The 20370-nt window shown below is 39.3% G+C and overlaps 1 protein-coding gene across 1 annotated transcript in view; it reads left to right on the top strand.

The window, feature by feature from the left end:
* Nucleotides 1-20370, top strand: part of asic4a (acid-sensing (proton-gated) ion channel family member 4a) — a 119224-nt gene that overhangs the window by 86868 nt on the left and 11986 nt on the right. Inside the window, exons 2-4 of the mRNA XM_055031647.1 lie at nucleotides 16175-16319; nucleotides 17879-18006; nucleotides 18101-18254. Coding sequence (XP_054887622.1) covers nucleotides 16175-16319; nucleotides 17879-18006; nucleotides 18101-18254 — 427 coding nt within the window. The remainder of the gene's footprint in view (nucleotides 1-16174; nucleotides 16320-17878; nucleotides 18007-18100; nucleotides 18255-20370) is intronic.

Raw genomic sequence — 20370 nt, 5'->3', positions numbered from 1 at the left:
ACGAAAGGCCATCACTATTACTTGTGATGTCTTTTTATTATCTTTCTTCGCGTTATGATCTTGTGACAATACTGTCGACTCTCATAGCTGAATAAACTTTCAATTGTTCCCTAAACGGCTCCATCCATTATTACTTCCATAAACGGTGCGCTGTTTACGTCCAAGTTCTTCTGCTGATGAACGTTTACAAGTTGAGGACATAAACTGAAGCCTCATCGTGGTTGCATTTAATTAACAGTATGAACACCCATGCAAAAAAAAATAAAACATGGATTGCATATAAAAATGTAAATGGAGCATCAGGACTTGCTGTGTTAACGTTGCCAGGTTTGCTCTGGTATCAGGTAGCCAACTTCAAAACCAGATGCTTCACATTCTCAAAGTTTCATTTCCTTGTTGATCTCTTGAATTTTGAAGTCAGGTCAAAACTTTAAGCCAGATTTAATATTCCTGAAACCATTCTGGTACTATTTCTCCTGAATCCAGCATGAAGTGTGTATAATCCTGCTCAAAGGGACATCTGGCTTTCAGAAAAACGATTTACATTATGGGTTGTACATTGGATGCGTTTATGAGGATCCAGCGCCTAAAGCAGCCACAGCTCTGCCAGCCTCGACCATCCTGGTGTCGTTACTTTTCAGGTTGAGCAGCGATTCCCGTTTCATTGTTCCAAAGCCCATAAGGATTAGGAGAATGTAACAAAATGAACCTGTTTTAATCATGATAAAACAGGTTCAAACTGATGATAAAATAGCAAAATAAACACCAAGTAGAACCAGCTTATCTTTCTGTTATAGGTTTCCCAGAATTTGATGAAAGTAATTTTACAGTAGACACAGCTGGCAGTACTGTTGCCTTGGAGAAGAAATGTACAGGTTCAAATCCCGGCCTGGGGTTTTTAAACTTTTAACTCCCAGAACACAAAAACATGATTGTTAGTTTCATTGGTCTCACTTATTGTCCGTAGTTATGAGTCCATGCATGATTTTTTGTCCCTTGTCTCTGATGGACTGGCAGTCCGTGCAGAGTGTAGCTAACCTACATTTAGCTTCTGCAAATTATAAAAACTTTTCCTTTGGTTTCTTTGCTTGATTGAACAGCTTATGCACGTTATCTGATTTTAGGGGAATGTTAAAAAATAAAGATGCAGTTTAGTACTTCCACCCAGTTAGTCACCACAAGAGAGGTTTGTGCCAACGGAAAGTGTTTACCTGACTGTTAGCAGTACGGTGATGTTATGTATTTCAAACTGCTGGGTTTTTATGTCTGCAGAGAAAACTGTTTTTGAAGATCAGAGTGACTTTTATGGACTCTTATTTTGGAGATTTGCAATAAGTTGTGTTTCAGTTTATCTGCTGTCTTGACAGTTTGGACAAAACAGATGCTTGTTGTCAAACTGTTTCAGCTTGGCTCTAGTTTATTGTGTATTTTTGGCTTTCCTGTCTAGTCAAGACAGGCCACCCAAACATTAGTAGATGAAATCTGAGAAGCTGGTAAGCAGCTAAACAGACAAACCAGACCACTCTGAAGACTGCAAACATCCATCTAGATCTTAACTTGTTTCACATGAGCTGCAAGCCGGTGGGAGGAAAAGTCCTTCAGGTTCTCACATTCAGACATAGCAATGTTCTTTATTTGTGCAGTTAGAAAGCATAAAATAAAGCTTCATTTAGCTGTTGAAACCCAATGGATAAAAAATCTCTGCTTTACTTTCTCTGCTTGTGTTTGATGGAGTCTTTTTTTTTTGTATCGGCGGTTACCAAATAAGGTTTTAATAACAGCCTTCAATAGTAAATAGCAGAGCATTAAAAAGGGGAGAACCTCCTTCGAGATGCTAAGTAGCAATTTGGTTTATGTTCTCATCTTGTAAACCTGGTGTGGTAGGTCTCTGTGTGATTTCAATTAATTTTACAGAAAATTTGAAAGGTCTCTTTTTTGTTTGTTTGTTTTATTGTGTATTAAGTATTCAACCGTCAACAATAACTTCATTAGCAATCTTCCATGTTGCATGAGAGCTGCTAAATATCTGCTGCTGCAGTCCTACCTCTCTTAAAGGTCTGATCCAAAGCACATTATTTTTACAATAATAGTGATTGAACTATCACTTACTATGCTTAAGATACACTTATTAAGCACAGGAAAAACATCTTACATTCCCCCACGGAAGCTAAAATAAACGAGAATGTTTCATAGCACGGGGAAACAATGATGGTACGATCCGCTAAATTCATCTGTTTAAACACCAAACTGAAACCCAAAATAACATCTATCAGATTAATATGTTGTACTGTAAGGATAATGATTAACAGTTAGTCATAACATCTTAAATGCAAATAAAATTGAAATTTAAAATCCAGAATTTGCCCGCTGTTTCTCAGTGGAGCTTAAAAATAAAAGCCGCCAATGCCTATATAATTTCCTACCACAATAAGATTCCCATTTTACAATCTAGTGTAACGTCATCATATTTTTATCCAAGTGTTGACCCTGTCATAGCAAACCAGTCGATCACTTCAGATTAGAAAATTGATGGATTTGTTTAAAAGAAATTAGATGATTCATCATTTATATACATTTGGTCTTTGCCCTGGAGGTTGGGAGGCTTCAGATTCACTCTGGGAGTCCCGCTCTGTTCTCAGAACCCTGTGTTGGCAGAACCAGAGTCCACATGCCAAACATCTGGGCAGGTGGCGTCCGGCCACTCTGCAAAGTCAAGGCCAGATTTCCCCTCGTGTCTTTGATGTGCAGACAGGGATTACCGCGGTCCTCCGCTCTGGCTCTTAACAACCTGCTATTACAGAGCCATCGAAACATCCATAATCTTTATCGACCTCCGTTGGCGAACGGTAGGTGTTGCAACAACAGTGATAGATCAGGTTCAAGCACCGAGGAGAGGGGAGAAAAGGAAATAAATCCACAAGAGGTTGAAGAGAAATGTCCAGTGGAGAAGTTATGAACTGTGGGATAATTGCAAAAACAATGTAATTTTAGTGATTTATTCTGGGGAGTGCTTAGTATTCATAACTGCAGTGTGAGCAGGTTGATCATCCAGTGAGTTTTGCACCATGTGTGGAAGTGGGTGGGCAGTAAATGTTTTTCCTTCTATTATCCAGAAATGGAATAAGCACCTGGAAGTGAGTTTATGATGCCAGAAATGTCAGCACCTCAGTTGTCATAATTAATTTCCAGAAATTAATCACCAGCTCTATCAGGTCCTCTGTGGTCGGTTTTGTCCCTGTAAAGTTTTGCTTCTTCCTCGTTTATCAGTTGGAATCAAGGACAGAATCAAGGGTCCAAGGCTTTTCTTTTTTATTACTTTTGCTTGATCTGCCTGCAGTTCATTCCCCCGCTTCATTATCTACTTCTTTAAGTCCCGTGATGGAGGAGAGAGGCGCAGATTGTGCCTCTGGTCGTGCAAAACTCTTATGGGTTCCAGCTTTGTCTCTGATTTAAAAGAATATCTTTCTGCAGGACAAAAACACCAATCACTTTTGCTGACTTGAATGATTTATGGCGCATGAAAAACAGGAATCTCAGCCCTCATAAATGTTACAAAGCTGAGAAGCAAATGTTATTTCATACAGAAGGGATTGCAGAAGTGTGTGAGCGGGTGAGTGAGTGCGTGCACTTATTGCACCATCTTGTGAATAAAGCAAGTGTTGCACGCCATTAGGAATCTCATGACAAAAGATCATCATGGGGAAATAACACATCCAGAAGCAACAGATGCAGCCACAATCATTTTGCATAAGCTCATAAGTTTGCACGGTTATGAATAACTTGTCATACAATGACAGGAGCAAGCACCTGATATTTAATTTGCTTCGGCATCACTCTCCCGTCCCCGAAGGTAGCTTATATTTTAAACTGACGATTCTTGTCAGAAGATGCAGGGACGCTGCTTCTGCTCTCCAGAAGTTTCATCAACACCCAGCATGTAAATCCAGCCCAACAGACTTCATTTCCCTGGAGTCCATGTAAAAGAAAAACAACCAGCAGGTGTCTGGAGTTATGATGAATACTCAATAAACGGTGGGCTATCCGGGGCGTCTGCACGTTTCGCGTGGCTGTCAGGGTGGATGTGTTTGTCTGAGGAGGAGAAGAAAGTGGCGTGAGATTGAGAGCTTCGGAAATGAGATCCTTTGTTAATGAGAGCGGCAGCTTAATTAAACCTGAGCATCTAAATGACTGCAGGAAAACAGAACTGACAGTCAGACAAATGCCTCAGGTAAAACGGTTTGTCGGTGCAACGCCTCAGGCGAATTTCTCTTCAACTGCATTGGCGCGTAAGGTGCAGCATGGCTTATCAGGACTGTGTGTGAAGAGGAAAAAGATGCTCCTTTGCAACCTTGAGAGCACAAAACTTTTCATATCCGTCTGACCCCAAGCGCTGCAGAGGAAAGAATACTCTGAGACTCTTAAATAAATAAGCTTGATGGAGGGAATCCTGACCAAGTAAGAGAATAAACCACGACTTGCTCACATTACACTCAGAACCGTTGCATGTTGTTGGGATTTTATGTGACAAACTGACACAAAGTAGGTTATAATCTTATGCAACAGGGTTTTATTTCAACTCTATTATAGACGTGAAGTTTTGTTCAAGTTCAATTTATTTTTGTTTGGTCAACAAACAAAAATGTTTCTCCAGACGTTTGTTGGCGTTTTACGCTGCTTTGGTGGTTTCCGTAGCAACTGACAGCTCCTCCCCCTTTTTTCTGTTGCCGTTGGTAACCGCAGTTTGTATCAGTACGAGTATTAAACTTTAACATATAGATTTTACACATTTAATCATACAAATGTTTCATGAGTAATTCTGTATATGTTTTTATTGTTAATGTTATTCATTTTAGCCATGTTTAGATTTATAGCTGTTAATGCTAACTGCTATCAACTGATGCTAACTGCTATCGACTGATGCTAACTGCCATCGACTGATGCTAACTGCTATTGACTGATGCTAACGGCTATCGACAGATGCTAACTGCTATTGACTGATGCTAACGGCTATCGACTGATGCTAACTGCTATCGACTGATGCTAACGGCTATCGACTGATGCTAACTGCTATCAACAGATGCTAACTGCTATCGACTGATGCTAACTGCTATCGACTGATGCTAACTGCCATCGACTGATGCTAACTGCTATCGACTGATGCTAACTGCTATCGACTGATGCTAACTGCCATCGACTGATGCTAACTGCCATCGACTGATGCTAACTGCCATCGACTGATGCTAACTGCTATCGACTGATGCTAACTGCCATCGACTGATGCTAACTGCCATCGACTGATGCTAACTGCCATCGACTGATGCTAACTGCTATTGACTGATGCTAACTGCTATCGACTGATGCTAACTGCCATCGACTGATGCTAACTGCTATCGACTGATGCTAACTGCTATCGACTGATGCTAACTGCCATCGACTGATGCTAACTGCTATCGACTGATGCTAACTGCTATCGACTGATGCTAACTGCTATCGACTGATGCTAACTGCCATCGACTGATGCTAACTGCCATCGACTGATGCTAACTGCTATCGACTGATGCTAACTGCTATCGACTGATGCTAACTGCCATCGACTGATGCTAACTGCCATCGACTGATGCTGCCATCGACTGATGCTAACTGCCATCGACTGATGCTAACTGCCATCGACTGATGCTAACTGCTATTGACTGATGCTAACGGCTATCGACTGATGCTAACTGCCATCGACTGATGCTAACTGCCATCGACTGATGCTAACTGCCATCGACTGATGCTAACTGCTATTGACTGATGCTAACTGCCATCGACTGATGCTAACTGCCATCGACTGATGCTAACTGCCATCGACTGATGCTAACTGCTATTGACTGATGCTAACTGCCATCGACTGATGCTAACTGCCATCGACTGATGCTAACTGCTATCGACTGATGCTAACTGCTATCGACTGATGCTAACTGCCAACGACTGATGCTAACTGCTATCGACTGTTGCTAACTGCTATCGACTGTTGCTAACTGCTCATTGGGAGCTTTTGCTTTGTGCTTTGTCTTATTTATTATATTTACTGTATAGGGAAGAAGCAGCTGGACTGATGCGAACCACCAACTTCATTAAATCTTTTGTTAGAATAAATGCAGTGAATCTGTTGAGAGATAATCTCTAACATGTGCCATTTCATGATGGGATTTTAGAGCCAAATTAAGAAAAAACAGAAAATTTTATTATGAAAATACTCATAATATTACAAGAGTAAAGTTGTAATGACTATTCTCACAATTTTATGCCTTTATTCTTGTAATATTATGACTTTATCCTATTTCTTTTGTTTTCTTAACATGTATCTAATATTGTCATACCCTCTTACTTTTAAAAAGAAAAATATGAGCTATCCCAACAAAAACTGAACCTAGAACATAAATTAAGCTCATAAATTGGACCAAATCCCCACCAATTTAAGTCCATGGCTGTTTTTGGTCCGTCACATAAAATCTTCCTTAACAATCTTGAATTGTGTGATTTAAATCTTACTAAATGTGAGAACATTCTAGGGTTTTTAAGGCTGTTTGCGTGTTGAGAGAGTATTTTTTAGTGGTTATTGTTCCCTGGAGGCGAGGGCACAATTAATAGGCGCCGCTCAACTTTAAAGGTCAGGAAGGGGCTTCCTGTTTTCGATTGGACATTGGCTCCAGATCCGGCTCTAGAAGATGATTTGTCTCAATTACACACAAAGACTGATTAGGGACCCGTCCCACAGTGGTGATCCAAATAAATTATCCCCATTATGACTGTAATTTCTAATCACATTTATGAAACGACGCCATTACGGGCCGGGATGTTGGTGGACAGACGGGGCTCGTTGGAGGCTTTCACATCACAGAGAGTGCTGAATATAGTGGACTCTTGTGTTTGTGAGGCTGCGTGTTGTGCTGGAGAGCATGTCCATTTTCAGCCGCTGCTTCAAGAGCATCCCTCGCCGCGCCATTAGCTGAGTATGCTTGGACATGCAGGGAGTAGCGGAGAGAGGGGGAGTCTGAAAGCACTCCTCTTGGCTGCGGAGCAGGGAGGACGGCAAAGAAAGAGAAGAGATTAGTCACAGCGCTTGAAACACGGATACAGGTTCTCATCCAAGCCTTAATGTATTAAATATAGAGCTGAACATGCAGCTCACACTAAATAATTGTACTAAACAATCAGAGTTTTATTTTAACAATATCATTGGTGTGAAATTTGTTAAAATGTGTTTATTCTTTGAATTTTTAATGAACAAGTTGTTTCTCCAGATATTTATTGCTGTATTAACGCCTGGCTCCTCCCCATTTTTCCTGTTGCCTGTAACAGAGACATGCATCTGTGTTTTCTTCACAAATATTATATTTAAAAATATGTTTTAGACGAGTTTAGTCATATACAGTGTTTTCAACTGTTATTATTAATGTTGGGCATTTTAGCTGTTTAATTTTACAGCTGCTAACTGCTATTAACCATGCTAACTACTCTTTGAGAGCTGTTGTTTTGTAGTTTGTTTAGGGTTATTTATTATATTTATTGAATGCATAGAGGCAGAAACGGCTGGACTGATCTGAATTTTGTCTCTTGTTAGGTATGTTTTAATTTTTAATACAAAGCAATGTTTCACTTATCAGTTGTGTGATAGTCTTTGAATATTACATGTGCGATTTTATTTCCTGCACTAAAATTCTATATTCATTGTTGTTTGAGTTAAAGATGAGGTGATTTCTGTGGATTAATGATGTAAATTTATGTTAAATACCTCCATACGATCAAAATCAGCCTCTTTTTCTGTTGCTGTTGGTAATGTTGGGTCAGAAGCTGCTGGACTGACGTTAGCTACCAACTTGTTTTCCTCTTTTGTTAGAATAAATACAGAGAACCTGAATGCGTTTGTTGTGAAGTTATAAATATTGGACCTGAGACAAACACAGAAAGGTTACACACTGACAACGCAACAAAGAAAAACACAAAACTGTTGCTTTCTTTGGGAAAACATCACCGATCCAACCTCAGACAGTGCCTTGTATTTACTTTCGTTTTATGACCATATTAAATTTCCATTGGGATCTCACTACCCGGTTGGGTAATGAAGGTTGGAAATGACACACTGTAATGTTTGAATTGCTGCGTTATGAGACAGACACCGAGGTGGAGGTTAATGGTGCAAAACACGCGAGACCTCACATGCAGCTGCACCGCTTTGCATCTGCACCTCCTCTCTTATTTTATTATTTTTGTTGTTTTTTGTGGCATGGTGGAGTTATGGCTAAACTTAATATCCTCACCACGCGCCTGACACTTGATTTATTTGTGCTTTCTTTAACTAAACTGTGCCATTATTAGGTGAAATAAAAGAAGAATCTGTGTTGACGTTTTATTAATTTTTGTTTTGAAAGCATGTTTACAAATTGCTCTCATTTTTTTCAGTTTCTAATGTGGATTGAAATATGTGTAAAATCCCAGAAACCTTGCTGTCGGCCTTGTCTGGATGCTTCACAATGTTTCTACAATCATGAGATGATCACAATGTGACATCAGTTTATTTGGTAAATATAGAAAGCCTTTAGATATCCATTCATGGACATGCAAGAAAAAACAATACTATCATCACTGTGTCGTTTTGTTTTTAATTTTTACTCAATTTATATGTTTTTATATCATTGTGAAAACCTAAGTAAGTGCAGGAAACACAGATGCTTCTTTGGCAATAAAATTCAGCTAAAATATAAAAACACTTTGGACACAAACAGGCGCATGACTTTACATCGTTTAAAACAATATTTACGAACAAAACAAAAATCCACAGACCTCCAACGCAGTAATTCATTTGGATTTATGTCTTTGGATCTGAATTGTTTGATTTATAATGACTAAGAAAAGAAATGTATTATTTTTAAATTACAGAGCAAATATTATATTTAGTTTTTAGGTTTTAATGTGTTAATGCACTTTTATAGAAATTTATTGAGACACAGCAGAAGATCCAGAGTCACATGTTGTACTTTGACTATGCCATTCCAACAAATGATTCCACAGCATGATACTGCCTCCTCTATGTTTCACCAAGTGTTCAGTCTGTTACATAAAATCGCAACTAAATACATTACTATTTACGGCTGTAATGTTAAAAAATGCATAAAAATATAATGTGGATGCATACTTTTGAAAGTTAATGTAACAGGAAATTAAATTTCTACAGAAATGAACTGCAGAAGACATCTCTATTATAAATTTCTAGGGTTTTGTGTGTTTTTAAGTTGTTCAGATCAAACCCAGTTGAGGATGTGCTTCGGCTCCTTTCAGCTCTTTTCATGAGTTTTTCTGCAAAGTACTACAGACACTCTGTGTGATGTTGGGAAATTCACTTTGTGAGTTTTAAGAAGTAACAGTTACTTCACAAAGGAAGGTTTCTCTTCAAGGAGCCCAAATGGATGTTTTTGAGAGCATGTCTGAAGGGAAAAATGGATACAGCACAAATGCCTTCACTGGGTTTTCTCCTTTCACTTACACACCCTAAATTGTGTTGTTTTGTTGTTGTTTTTGTTTTGAAGACTCATTTCTCTCATTCTGCTCTACTCTGTGTTCAGAGAAAATAAGACCTTACATTTTTAGACTGGCTTCTGAAGCCTGCAGCTCACAGAGAGCTGAGTGTCTCCCAGAGGTCTTTTAAAGTCAGCTTTGTGGCTTTACCCTTTGACCAACACAGTACATGTGAACATTTGCGTAAAGGTGATAAAATGTGAACATTTTTCTTTTTTTTTTACTGCCACACTGCTCCAATATGTCAAAATAAATGCAAAAAACTAAACATGTAAACAAAAAAAAAAAAACAATCCCTTTAAGACGGGAAGCTCTTTTTAATCAACAACATTATGGTATTACAGGTCACTATATAGTACTAAATTATACTATAAGATATTCTTTGACATTTTTCCAGAAATCCTATGTATGAGCAGGAGCAATGCCAGGAATCTTGGGGCCCCATGACAGAAAAATTAAATTGGCCCCCCTGCTGTTCTATTTCTGTCAAAAGTGTGATAATTTTAAAGGCTTCCAGCCGCCTTCTTTCTTTGGTCCAATACTGATACAAGTATCCACTGCTAGTGAATTTTGGATGCAATAGTCCACACACTGTATGCAAATAGGTCGCTTACATTTTTGGTCATTATTAATTTTAGCATAATGAACAATATATGATGTAATACGATGTAGACAACACAGTGTGATACAATATGATACACAATAATTAAAAATGGTACAATAGAAGATGATGCTGTACAATGCAACGCTATATGCCACAATAGAAAACAGAACAATATATTTTGATACAATATTAAGCTATTATTCAATATGATTGGTAGAAACTGACATTAGTTTTAAAATCTGCTTAAAAATATTTACATTAGTAATGCACAATATATAGATATATAGCAGAAATTATAGAAATTAGATTTTTTCAGTCTACCGGCTAATCGCGGTAATGTTTGTTGATGACATAATCATTAGTGTGGTGCAAAAAGGAAGAGCTCCTTAAAAAGGCAGGTGCACAAGCATCAGTTATCTGGTTCTGGTTTAACCTCCCGCGGTCTTACAGTGATGCTCAGGAAGAGTGCGGCAGATGTCACTGTCAGAAAGCAGAAAAATTTAATCTGCAAAGTGTGTGGAATTTATGAAATACAAACAATTTGTTTTACCACCTTAAAGCAAAGCATGTAGTTGGCTAAATACCAGCAATGCAGCTCAATACAAGTTCTAGTCACAACACCGGGAATAAAAACCAGGATTTCACACATTCATTTTAGATTAAAACGATTGTGTTTCTATGTAGATAGATTTTTCATTTAATTACTTAACTTTGATTTATCCAGGTAGTCACCAATGAGATTATGTTACCAGGGCTTAAGGGAATGACAAGCAGCAACATATCAACAAATAACACAAAAATTAGTGTTAATCAAGTTTGAACACATAAAAATATGTACATTTCACTCAATTATGTGATTTATTTTGTTTCTATTGTAAGTTTCATGCAAACTTACAATACCCATCACAATATATTAACATGATACAACTTTAGCAGTAAAGAAGCCATTTCTGCCTTAATGAGTTTATAATAAGCAAAACAGTTGGATGAGAAGGTTTTTACAGTGTAGGCCACCTCTGCAACAATCCAAGCAGAACATTAAAAACATGTAAATAGTAAGCTTATGTGACATTGTTATTCAAGTCTCACTGCTGAGACGCTGTAATGAAGCCATTAAAGCAGAAAACGCTCTCTGTCAACCTTAAACCTTCATGAGCCGGCCTTAATGGTTTTTATCTGCCAATCAGTGCTCTCACACTTACCACCACCCTGTGTAAATGAATTCAAATCCTTCTTGCTCAAACTCCGAGAACCACCCGATGACATGCAGCCTGCCTGGAAATGGATGTCCTCCGGTGAAGCACTGAAGTGATCCCTGCAGATTCTCTAAAAGGGAGAAGTTAGGACTGTCAGATCACGGCCGTAAAACGAGGGTGTTTAAAGGTTTAGCCCACCAGGGCTTCTGAATTACACGCTAAGGGCCTGGACTCCAAATGCATTTATCGTGGAGAGGCAGGGAGTGAAACAAGGCACTTTGGTGGAAAAACTCTGGCAAAACGGCACACCATGAATTTGCATTTAAAGTGTTCACATTGTAATTGGTAAGATACAATTTATGCTAATTTGATGAATTCAGGCAACGAAAAACTGTGTTTCTTAATGTTTGTGCCTTTCCACTTTCACATCCAAAGAAGTTAAGACAACGTAATTTATGCCGTTTCGTTGCTTTTACTTTATAAACATCCGCAGTCTATCGCTGAATACAAAAAGGAGAGGTGAAAGAGAAACGCGTCCCCTTGCTGTGTTTTTCTTCCAGCAAGGTCGACAAAAAACACAGAAACAGAAGAGAGGCTGCAGGATAAAACAGAACGCCGTCCATCGTTACTTAGAAAAAAATATGGAATGACATTCCAGGTACATTATGTACAGCAAAAACACAAAAAAACAAGCTGCTCTTCTAAAAAAACATTCATAAAATTATCTTAGAAATTGATCACATTTTCTGAGACCATCATCTGAGTTGCTGAAAGGCTTGGAAAAATATTCATACCAACTTTTTTACATTTAGGTAACATTATTTGAAGGTGTGCATAAGACTAACATGAATAAATAATGATAAATAATGTCACTTTTAATGCAAAGTTGACACTTTTAATGGACTTTTAATACAGCTATGCATTAAAAGTGTAAACATTTACCGAATGACACTTCATGACGTCAGCTGTAAATGTTTTTGAAGACTCCGTGCTCATGTCAGGTGTTATAAACACCTCTTCAAATAAAGTGTTTTGCCACAGTTTTTCACGTTACAGTCAGAAACGTGTTCTTCTGAGGCACACAAAGCAAATTTGAAAGATGCCTGGTTTTTGTGGTGCATTCGTGTTTTCTCTCCCGAGTCATTTAATAGAAAAACCTTTCACTGCAATTACCAGCAGCTGGTAGAAGCAATTATCTGTTTCTACCAGCTGTTCACATCTCCACACAAAAAACAATGTCTATTTGTGATTGCAAAATAGTTTGGGTTTTTTTTTTTGGGGAAATACACTCTATAGATGCAGTCATACCCGCCCTGTTGGTCCATTTTAATCAAACTCTAGTTCACTTGTCTTGAAAGTCTGGAGGTGTGAATGCAAAATTTGATCCGGCCCTTACAGCTAACTCTAAAAACCTCGGTCTCATTTCGTTAGAAGTGAACTTTGATGCTATTCAAATAAATATGTGAACATATGTGGACCTGAGATGGCACCAAAAGCAGGAAGTGAACTATAGCGAGGAGCATTCTGGGTAAATGCAACCAAAACAAATGTGACAGTCTATTGCTAGTGGGAGAAATGTTTTACCAAAAACTAGAGGTGAAGTTTTTTTGGCCAATTAAAAAGCCTTACCTGCCCATTCAGATTTTGGCCGATACGCTGAAATGTTGCTCAGTATGGCGAGAGGATTGCTGAATTGGAGACAGTGGTGCAACTGTTAACAGTCTATCAGTCAAACCTCTCTCCCGGGAGACCAGAAGAGGACAGTGGTTGATTTTTTTTTTTTTTTAGACCTTTGCAGAGTTGGAGTCAGTGGAGAAGATCAACTTCACATGTAAAAATCACTAATCTCCCAAAATTAGTGACACTTGAGTACTTGAACTAAAAACTTCTGTTAATGTCCGGCACCAGTGTAATCAGCACCTATAAAACAAGAGAAATCCTGATCAAATCTGACACCGCTCCACTTCTGTTTACATTTTGTCAAAAAGGGTTCAGAGGTTTTCATATAATTTCTTTTAGTGGTTCTTGGTGCAGGACGAGCACAAGCAAATGGGTCAACAGGTTCCTCAAATGGTTTGGCTCGTTTGGTGCAGTGCAGCGTGAAAGCGAACCAAATGTAACAGATACTGCAACTTTATAAAACTATCATAAGAAAACACCCTTAAATAAACAATATGACACACAGAACAGATTAAAAACGGCCATTATTTGGCATTCAGGCTCCTTTGCTTACTTTCAGATTCTGTAATGGTTCAGCAATTGTTAATACTGGCTCAACAAAGCCTACTGTTTAAATGCCTTAAATGTCACGTAAGCAAATCGTTCTCTGTTAGGTGATGGCTCTGGTTTCACTCAAAGCAACACAATAAATCCTTTCTTCTCAGTGCCCAACTTCCACGCTGCCGCTTTGTTTCAGTTTGTCGGCAGCAGTGCCAAGTCCCCCGCTTGGGATTTGCCCGTGTCATTCCTGTTACCTTTGCTAAATTTGGTGCTGGATGTAACAAGAGGAAAATGCTCCATCAGTCACATTGTGGGTGTGGAGAGAGGAGCCGGAGGAAAGTTCAGTCGCTGAGAAACAAAGCAGTGCAAGCTCTGCCAGCGTCTATTTCCTGGGTGAGATGATGGGAAAAATTGTGCGTCCTCTCTGGGGATATAATTTGGAGACACACAGGCGTCCTTCAGAGGCAGAAGTTTTAGAGCGGAACCCCGGCTCTTGGTTCGGCTGTTTGGAGCGTTTCTGAAGTAAAATCCTTCTTTGCCTCGGTTGGTTTGCTCCATCAGATAAAGACTTCCAGTTGAGGCTTAAGTGTGTCAATGAACCCGGGTGGAGGCGGGGAATCAATGATAAGTGCAGCTTACCTCCGCAGCACCCGCCAAATAGAGATTAAACCATTTCAGCCTAATAGCACATGTCAGTCAAAAGTCACACTTGAGTACTTGAACCCTCTCTCCTTTGCCAACTTTCATTTTATAATCACTTCCCCTTGAAAAGATGTCGCAATTTACAAAAAATGCAGAGAGAAGCGGCTGGAAATCCACATCAGAGCGGGAGCCGCCATCTGTAATTGTCAACCGTTTCTCTGAATCCTCAAACAGGACTCAATTTGAGTGTAACCATTTCTGATTTATTCAAAGACACACGCGTGCAAACCAGCATGCTCAAACACCATGATCAAAGCCCCAGAGATATATTACAGCACCAAAAAAACACAGCTGTCTCTCTGAGCAGCCGCTTTTTGTAAACGCTACTCGTTTCTCTGCTCTAATCACTGTTGTGGACATCGCAAAATTACCCACCGTTCCATAGAATTACTTGACTGGATCCAATAACAGTGGCTTTGATTTGCTGTTCAGCCGTCTCACAGGCGGATACACCCTGTGGTCTGTAAATGAGAGCTTGTGCTGTTCAGCCAGTATCCCTAATTTAGACATCATAGGGCTCATTAGGTGTATCAAACTGATATCAAAGTCAGAGCACAGATAGTGGTGCTTTAGCAAACACTGGCGCCGTGACAGTATCCCACAAACTATGCGCCTGCAGGGGGTGCAGCTCTGTTTTAGTGCCACCGATTTTTCTCCAGAGTCTGTTGAAAGTGGCGATATGGACTTACAGTTTTAGATCCCAACTGTTTAGACTTGCTTATGATCCACAATAAATGAACCATTGACCAACATTTTCATGTGTAACAATGGCACATATGTATGAATGACTCGTATCACTAAACTGCACATAAGTTGTATTTAATCACATTTTGAAATTTACTGAAACTCTGATCAAACTGAGCATTCTGTAAGCAATCTCATTAACAAGTGTATGCAAACGTCTCAGGGAATGTATTGCACCATTTTTGCACAAATATTCATCAGAACATCTTCATTAGACCATAATCTGCTAAAAAATGCAAATAATTAAAAGATGCGAGAAACAAGAAATCTCCTTCCAACCATTTGTTGGTGGTTTTGTGCTTAAAAGGCCAAACACACACACTCTGTCTTTGGAAGGAGTGTGTTGCCTGAGCACGGTGCATTCTGCATCAGCTTGTAGAGAGATCCAGAACTGGACACCTGCCATACCTGGTTATGGCTGCTAAGTTCTGATTGTACCTTTACAGTTCAGTGGAGGGATTGCACAAGTGCTCAGCTGAATAGTCTTTCCAAACAACCTACGCTTGGAATCAAATATCCAGGGGAAGAAAACACACACAAACACGTACGCACACACATTGCCAGACTTTCTATCTGTATTTTTTTTTCATTTTGTTGGCTGTGCTGCACCACCTCTTTTGCTTGCATGTGGCTCACGGTTTGTGCCTTTAAAACTCCGAGGAGGGAGCAGTTAAACGGCTTGTAAGCTGAATCTTTTCTGCAGTGCAGCAGCTCAGATGAGAGATATAAACAAAGAGAATATGTGTCCCCACCGAGACAACTCCCCTGATGGGTGGAGCAGTGATAGCTCATTCAAAACAGCCTCCCTATTATTGTCTTTTGTTTCCTTTTGAGGAAAGATTAAAAAGAAAAAGTCTGCGTCCTTTTGACATTACAGTGGGATGCTGGTACTACTGAGCAGCGCTGTGTAGTGTCAGAAATTGATTCAAAGACAGCTTATCTGGGCCCATAAGGGAGCGAGCCAGCAGACTGCATCCAGAGGTTTCTGGGTAATATTCAGCTGCCTGTTCAGGCAGAGATTCAGCTTGTTCATTTTTATTTTTTCTTCCGGCCCCCGTATCTCTGCAGTCATTTCAATGCTCTGCTTGTCAGAAGCGGCGTGTGGACTTTGTCATGTTTGCGGTGACGATACGAATCTCTGTGTGTGCAGGTTTACACCAGATACGGGAAATGCTACACTTTTAATGGCAACAAGACGACATCCAAGAAGACGAAGCAGGGCGGGATGGGAAATGGGCTGGAGATCATGTTGGATATCCAGCAGGACGAGTATCTGCCCATCTGGAAAGAGACGAGTAAGGCCCACAAACATCCCACTGCCGCAAAGCACAGCATGAAATAATCATTTAACGCATCATTTTATCTGCACCACACTGTAAATACACAGCGTCCTGCAAAATGTTGATTCCACAAACCTCACTGTGTTTTATTGGGACTTTTTTAAATGAGTCAAAGACCAAAAAAAGTGCAAAATTAAGAAGTGTTGCTGTTTTTACAAATTACAACAATGTATAAAAAATCTAGCCTAAAATTATTCATACTTTAAGCATATTTAGATTTAAAAATGTATTTTCAAACAATCTGAAATTACCTTCTCTGAAATGACAAAAAGAAAAAATCTATATTTATTTACATTTGATTTTAGAAATGACGTGTAATTTCTTAATAAATAAAAACTATCTTTTCGTATTTTTCATTTTTAGCATATCAAATACTCGCTGAGAAGCCTTTTTCCATGTTCCCAGTGGTACACTAAATATTTTTCTTTGGTAATGAGAGTTATGTCAGATCCTAGTCTTTTATCCTTTTCATGCACTGCAGAAACATTAAATTTTACCAAGTATTTTTGATTTAGTTTATAGTGAAAAGACCTTAGTATAGTGAAAATAAGACAAAACTAACTTTTCAGCAAGAAATACCTTGTTTTAAGTTAGCTTAAAACAAAAACTCCTAGTTATAAGTGAGATAATCTGCCAGTGGAAAACCATGTTTCCCATATTTTAAGTCCATAAACTGGGAGATTATTTCACTTATATTTTGTACTTTTCATCAATATTAAGAAATTATTAACTAAATACAAGCTCCTATCTTCTTGTAAGTCAGGCTTGTCTCATTTCAAGCCTCCTCTGGAAACGAGACAATTGGTCATTTGTGGTAAGATTTTGTGTTTTTGGGGTGTGAGCTTGGAGGGTTTCCATGTAATCACCTTAATTTCAGTCTCTGCAGAGATTACCCGTCCAATTCAAGTCCAAGCTCCATACGAGCTGCTCAAACTCAACAAAATTACTTCTAGTCAAAATAAATATCTTTGTATAGTTAGAAGATTACATTCAGTCTAAATCTACCTGGGATGTGAATATGTTTGGATTTTTTCGGCATGTTCAGAGAACCTCAGTTAGTTGGGATATGAATTAAGTTAAACATATTGGAAAACCCGTTAGTCGGACAGGTTATCAACCCGGTGAGCTATAGTAGAACAGTCTGGGTTAAAAAGACTTCACTCAGTTTATTTTAATGTTGCTTCATTCACTTTACAGAAAAATGAACTCAATCCGGTCATACAGACAAGCAGACATTTCCAAAAACATACGTCTTTTTTACAGAGCTTTTACACATAAAACATGGGATTTGTTAAAGGGAATTCCCGACCAACACAATACTTTTGCTTGTTCTGTTGCTGCATAATATTCTTCCCTGCTGGCTTTCTCTCCCCAAACATGCTTGAAATGCGGTTCGCCGTTAGCATCAAGCTGAATCAGAGCTGTCAAATGATGCAGACTCCTGAAATCCCCGCGTTCGCGCTGCTTCAGCCGCTGCACTCTCACGCTCTGCTTCACATTGTTTGGCCGCGTAGATGAGACGTCCCTGGAGGCCGGCATCCGAGTCCAGATCCACAGCCAGGACGAGCCTCCCTACATCCACCAGCTGGGCTTCGGCGTCTCGCCCGGCTTCCAGACCTTCGTTTCATGTCAGGAGCAAAGGGTAGGCCTTTTCTCATCCCGGCTCTTCTGCTGTTTGTGCTGCCCTCCCTGAAACCGTTCGCTCAGCCTGGTCTAATAAATCTCTGTGTGCTTAGCTGACCTACCTGCCCCAGCCCTGGGGGAACTGCCGCTCCACCAGCAGGGAGAAGTTTCCGGGATACGACACGTACAGCATCAGCGCCTGCCGCCTGCTCTGCGAGACCAACGAGGTCATGCGTGTGTGCAACTGCAGGATGGTTCACATGCCTGGTAAGCAACGCAGAAAACTGCACGTGTGAAACTAAATCTGTATATTAACTGAATTAGGGCAAAAGAAAAAGAAGACGAGAACATTTCTGCCAAAAAATCTCAGAAATGACCTTGAAAAAAGTTACAGTTCCTGTCTTTTTAAACTTTGACATTTGTGAGTTTGAAATGTTTAAAAAAAAAATCTAGAAAATTTTTAAAACATTTCAATCTTGAAACTTGGACATTTCTAATCTCAAGTTTTTTCTGACAAAATTCTGAAATTAATCTCAAAATTTCTGGGCTTTCTGGCTGAAATTGATTCCTCTTCCGTTTTTATCTACAATCGCCCTAAAAACTGGACATTTCTGAGTTGGAAAAGTAAAACATTTGCTAGAACAAACTCATAAAGTTTAACTTTTCAAACTCAGAAAATGTCTTGTTTTTTCTAGAAAATTTCTCAGATTACAATTTTTGAGATTTTGGTGGAAATTTACTCCTGTTTTTTATCTACAACATCTCTAAAAGCAAAGGAAATTTCTGAGTTTGAAAAGTAGAAAATGTGCAATAATAATTTAAAAAACTCAGAATTTCTCCATTCCAACAGATGGAGAATGTAGAAGAAAGGCGTCACATGCAGAACTCAGTAATAACAAGCAGCCTTGTCCTGACTAATACTTTGGTCCACTCTGATCGTTTTGTCTCCATCTGATGCAAATGTCCAAAAAAATCCGACTTTATTTCTGTCTAATAACTGGAAGTTGACCAATACTTGGCGTTGAAACAGAACAATGATCCCAAGTGAAGGAAAAAATGTTATTGAAAGGTTGCAGAGACGTTTACCTCCAAACCTCAACGAACTGAAGCAGCCAAACTCCCTCCAGGAATGTCATCGCAGAACGATAACATCACAAAGAAAACAACCGATTCAACTTATTCCAGCTAAAGATGATTGTCCCAGATGTTGCGTCATGTGGAAAATTATTCTTTTTTTTTCCCCAAGCTTTTATTGGCAGTTATGAAATCTTCCCTCCTCCAGTGTCGGCTTTGTGATTTGTTCCTCGGAATTAAGCTGAAAGCGTAACTGAGGTTGATTGGAATGTCGTCGGTTTCCACTGATGTGGTCACAACCACTTTGGAAACGATTAAAGTGAAGAACTGTAAAGCTGTCATCACAGTTGCCATAATTCATCCCGTTGGGCTCAGCGTGTGGAACCGTTAAACCGCTGGATTAAAAGCCAGAGGGTTAATCGCAATCAGCACGAAGTGGCACAAGCGAAAGAACTGAGATTTTACGGTAATAAACGACATGAAGCAAATTTATGTCTTCAAAATGACTGTCAATGAGAACCCTCATTACTTTTTTTCTTTTTCAAAGAAAACCATTTGAGCAACCTCCCTGTGGAGAATCTGAATATGCTGGAGAGTCGGGCCTGACAAACATCAGGCGCGATGTTTGCGCTCGTGCGTCATCACGGTTCGAGAGCAGGAAGTCAAAGAGCTGAGTCACTGAAAGCAAGCTGCGTGAGCGATGTGGCTAACGAGCAGGCGAGGAGGCCAGAGCCTCGAGTTATGGGAGGAAACCCACACCGGCTCCAATCTCAGCTGACACTTAAAAACACCAAAATGAATGGCTCAAGTAATTCAGAAAAGGTTTAAAGAGCAACGTCTAAAAGAGGAAATCCAATCGATGTGGCCTCATCAACCACTGGAACCGCAATTCAGTTCAGTTCATTTAAAAAGCACCAATTAGCAACAGGTGTCACCTCACAGCGTTTCACAGGAAAACTGAACACTGAATGCAGAAAGAAAGAGGCGATTCATCCAGTTCATCCCAGTCTTATGAGCAGATAGAGCCCTTCTCAGTGAAAGCTTTCAAGCGGCCTAGTCAAAGTAAATCCAGCTGTGGTGCAGGTCTTTTCTGCTTGAACATCCTCCGATGTCTATTCTGAAAGTCTGAGATGAAAAGTCACAATTCTAAATTTAAAGGATTTTTTTTTTTTTTAAAATGTCAAAATTCTGAGAAAAAAACTTGAGATTAAACACAGAATTCAAACTTAAATTGGGCAATTAAATTCAGATTTACGAGAGTGAGATCATAATTTTGAGTGAAAAATGGCAGGATTCTAATTTTAATTTC

This window comes from Poeciliopsis prolifica, unplaced genomic scaffold (genome assembly GCF_027474105.1).
Source record: "Poeciliopsis prolifica strain line A6 unplaced genomic scaffold, Auburn_PproV2 SCAFFOLD007, whole genome shotgun sequence".
Taxonomy (NCBI): Eukaryota; Metazoa; Chordata; class Actinopteri; order Cyprinodontiformes; family Poeciliidae; genus Poeciliopsis; species Poeciliopsis prolifica.
Note: the sequence above shows the minus strand (reverse complement) of the source record. Positions and strands in the feature narration are given on the sequence as shown.